Below are 3,125 nucleotides of genomic sequence, written 5' to 3'. Positions count from 1 at the left end.
ACGGAGTCAGGAGGCGAGTCCCGCTAATATCTGGGTTGAAAACAAGAAAGATGTGGGGCGGGGGGCTACGGAGAGGGGTAAAGGGAGACGGAGGAATTCGGTCCCCGAGGAAGGCGCAGGCGCCTGGTGAGGGGCGGGAACCCCAGGCAGAGGATGTGAGCCCCACTGAGTCCAAAATAGCTGGAGAGGTGAGGTAGGAGTGGTGGAGGGGCCTGGGAGGGGAGGGCGGGAGAAGGGTCGAGGGGTGGAGGTGGGAACGTGGACCCTGAACTGGGAGGAAAGAGCCTCCGTGGTGGGTGGAGACCCTGAGCCGGAGTCGGCTGAGGTCTGGGGTCTCCACTGGGGGTGGGGGAGGCTCAGCCCACATGAGAGTGAGGGTAGGAAGCAGAGATCCTAGGGGTGGGATGGGGGGAGCAGTGGGCCCGAGGGAGGGAGTCTGGGGACCCCAAGTCCGAAGGCCTAGTGAAAGCGAGGATACCTAGTCCCTGTGCGGAGGAAGGTGGGACCGCGAGGACAGGACCTGGATCCAGTTGGGGTCGGGGACCCGTGTTCTGGGAATGTACTGATGTTTGACCTTCTAGACCCCCGTAGGGCTGAGTCTTAGAACTTGCGCCTCATTTTCCTCTTTATTTCCCTCTGTTCCCACCAGCCTCGGCGGGCGAGGCCCCAGAGACCCCAGGGCGGAACGTGCAGGGCGACCCCTCCGACCCTGTTTCCCAAGCTGAGCGCTTGGCAGCATTTCTTGCGGACTACAATTCCCAGGAGGCCGCGCGGCGCCGGCGTCGGCGGCGCCAACGTGAGCAGCGTCGGGGGCGTGTCCCGCGTGCTCATTGGTCGGAGACTTGTGTCGTCGCAGGGCCCGCGGAAAACGCGCGCCGGGACCTGCTCCCGCGGCCCTTAATTCTGGGTTTTCTGGCGGCCGCCGCGGCAGCATGGATCTCAGCGAGCTGGAGAGAGACAATACGGGCTGCTGTCGCCTGAGTTCGCCTGTGCCCGCAGTGTGCCGCAAGGAGCCCTGCGTCCTGGGCGTCGATGAAGCGGGCCGGGGCCCTGTGCTGGGTGCGCCCCCGGGACCAGGGAGGGGGAGGGGCGTGATACGGGGGATGCAAGTTGCGCAGGAACCGGAGTGGGCATTGCAGCGGACCCGGGAAGGGGGAGTGAGAGCGGCGATGGCCGTGGCATCGGTCATGGCACCGAATAAAGCGTTGATGGTAGAACAAGGATGACAGCGGTCACGAGCTCACTGATTGCTCCCCGGCTCCCGGAAATCTGACATCCCTCCTCCCCAGGTCCCATGGTCTACGCCATCTGTTACTGCCCCCTGTCCCGCCTGGCAGATCTGGAGGCCCTGAAAGTGGCAGGTGAGCCCGGCCTGTACATCTGGGGAGGGGATTTCTGGGCATGTGCAGGGGTAGGTGGGAACTGGAGGGTGGGGCCGGAACGGGAAGAACCAGCTGCTCCCTCACTTTCTCAACCCTCCTCCCAGACTCAAAGACCCTGTCGGAGAGCGAACGGGAAAGGCTGTTTGCGAAAATGGAGGAGGACGGGGACTTTGTGGGCTGGGCCCTGGACGTGCTGTCTCCAAACCTCATCTCTACCAGCATGCTTGGGCGGTGAGGGGGTCCCTGGGAGGGATTGGGGGGAGGAGCAGTGAGTGTGGGTTGGGAGAGCCCTTGCCTGGAATGGAGTTAACTGGGCTCTGTCCCCGCCCCAGGGTCAAATACAACCTGAACTCCCTGTCCCATGATACAGCCACCGGGCTGGTACAGTACGCGTTGGACCAGGGCGTGCAAGTCTCCCAGGTAAGCTAACTGTTGGGTGGCCCGCATTTGATCCCAGGATGATCAAATGGAGACAAGAAAGTGCAGGGCAGATTCAGCGTCAGGTGCATCTGGAGTGCCTTGGGCATATTTGTTGGTGTTGTTGGTTTCCTGTTCCTGTTCCTGCCCTAAAAGTGTGCCATATCGAGCTCTGCATGGTGGAGCCCCCAGCCCCGTCTCCATCAGATCTCTGCCCCATCATAAAGGCTCTGTGTCCGGAACAAATCCCACTATCTGCTACCTGCCCACAGCCTCCATCCTAGTCCAGGGTATTCCCCACTCCCTGGATACCCGCCCAGCTCTATCCCTAGTCCTCCCCACCTCCAATCCCCTCCCCTTCAATCTGCTCCCCATGCAGAAGCAGACGGTCGTCTTTTTGAAATGTAAATCTCGACATTTAATTTTCCGATCACAGTGGAAATTAAATCAGGAAAATTTACAGCTAAGTGGGAAAGAACAAGATTAAATTACCAGAGAAAAACAAATCAGCTTTGCTTCAAGTGCTCTGAGGCAAAGAACGACTGTTTTGAGAGAATAACAAGAGACAATGAACTTGAGATAGGGATTGTAACCAGGGTGCCTTCCTGACTGACACCCAGGCCCAGAATGCAGAGCTAGAAATGGAGTAACTGGAGCAGGCAGACAAGGGTTCAGGGCCTAGGCTGGGATGAAAGTTGGTCAGCTGGTAAACATAAAATAAAGGTGATTTCTCCCCAGTACTGCAGTGGAGACACTGCTTGCCCCAGCAGCTCCTCCGCTCTAACCATCAGCATGATCCCACCTCAGGGCCTTTGGACCAACTTTTCCTCCTGCCTGGAGCCCTCTTTCTGACAACTTTTTTTTTTTTAGTCAGAGTCTCTGCCACCCATGCTGGAGTGCCGTGGCATAACATGGCTACTGCAGCCTCAACCTACTGGGCTCAGGTGATCCTTACATCTCAGCCTTCCAACAGGTGTGCACCATCATACCTGACTAATTTTTTGATTTATTGTAGAGACAAGATCTTGCCATGTGGCCCAGGCTGGTCTCAAACTCCTGGGCTCAGGCAATCCTTTCACCTTCAAAAGTGCTGTGATTATCTTTCTGAGATCTCTACACAGTTCATTCCTCACCTCCTTCAAGCCTGTACTGAAACATCACCACCTCAGTGAGACCTTTGCTGAACCTTGCTCAGGATAAAGTGTAGTGGTGTGAGCATAGTTCACGCAGTCTTAAACTGAGTTAAATGATCCTTCTGCCTGAACTTCCCATGTAACTGGGACTATAGGTGCATGCCACTATGCCTGGATAATTTTTTTTTTTTTT

General features: G+C 57.2%; 1 protein-coding gene across 2 annotated transcripts in view; it reads left to right on the top strand.

Moving 5' to 3' along the window:
* Positions 1–820: 820 nt before the first annotated feature.
* RNASEH2A (ribonuclease H2 subunit A) overlaps positions 821–3,125 on the top strand; it is an 8,706-nt gene continuing 6,401 nt past the window's right edge. The window contains exons 1-4 of one of the 2 annotated variants that reach the window (XM_008048038.2): positions 821–1,059; positions 1,290–1,361; positions 1,487–1,613; positions 1,715–1,802. In XM_008048038.2, coding sequence (XP_008046229.1) covers positions 933–1,059; positions 1,290–1,361; positions 1,487–1,613; positions 1,715–1,802 — 414 coding nt within the window. In that variant the 5' untranslated portion in view covers positions 821–932. The remainder of the gene's footprint in view (positions 1,060–1,289; positions 1,362–1,486; positions 1,614–1,714; positions 1,803–3,125) is intronic. The other variant, XM_021707547.1, reaches the window with a different exon arrangement.

The sequence above is a fragment of the Carlito syrichta genome, unplaced genomic scaffold (genome assembly GCF_000164805.1).
Source record: "Carlito syrichta isolate Samal-C Ts95f unplaced genomic scaffold, Tarsius_syrichta-2.0.1 Scaffold120465, whole genome shotgun sequence".
Lineage (NCBI taxonomy): Eukaryota > Metazoa > Chordata > Mammalia > Primates > Tarsiidae > Carlito > Carlito syrichta.
The sequence above is the reverse complement of the archived record's forward strand: the minus strand, read 5'-3'. Positions and strand labels throughout refer to the sequence as shown.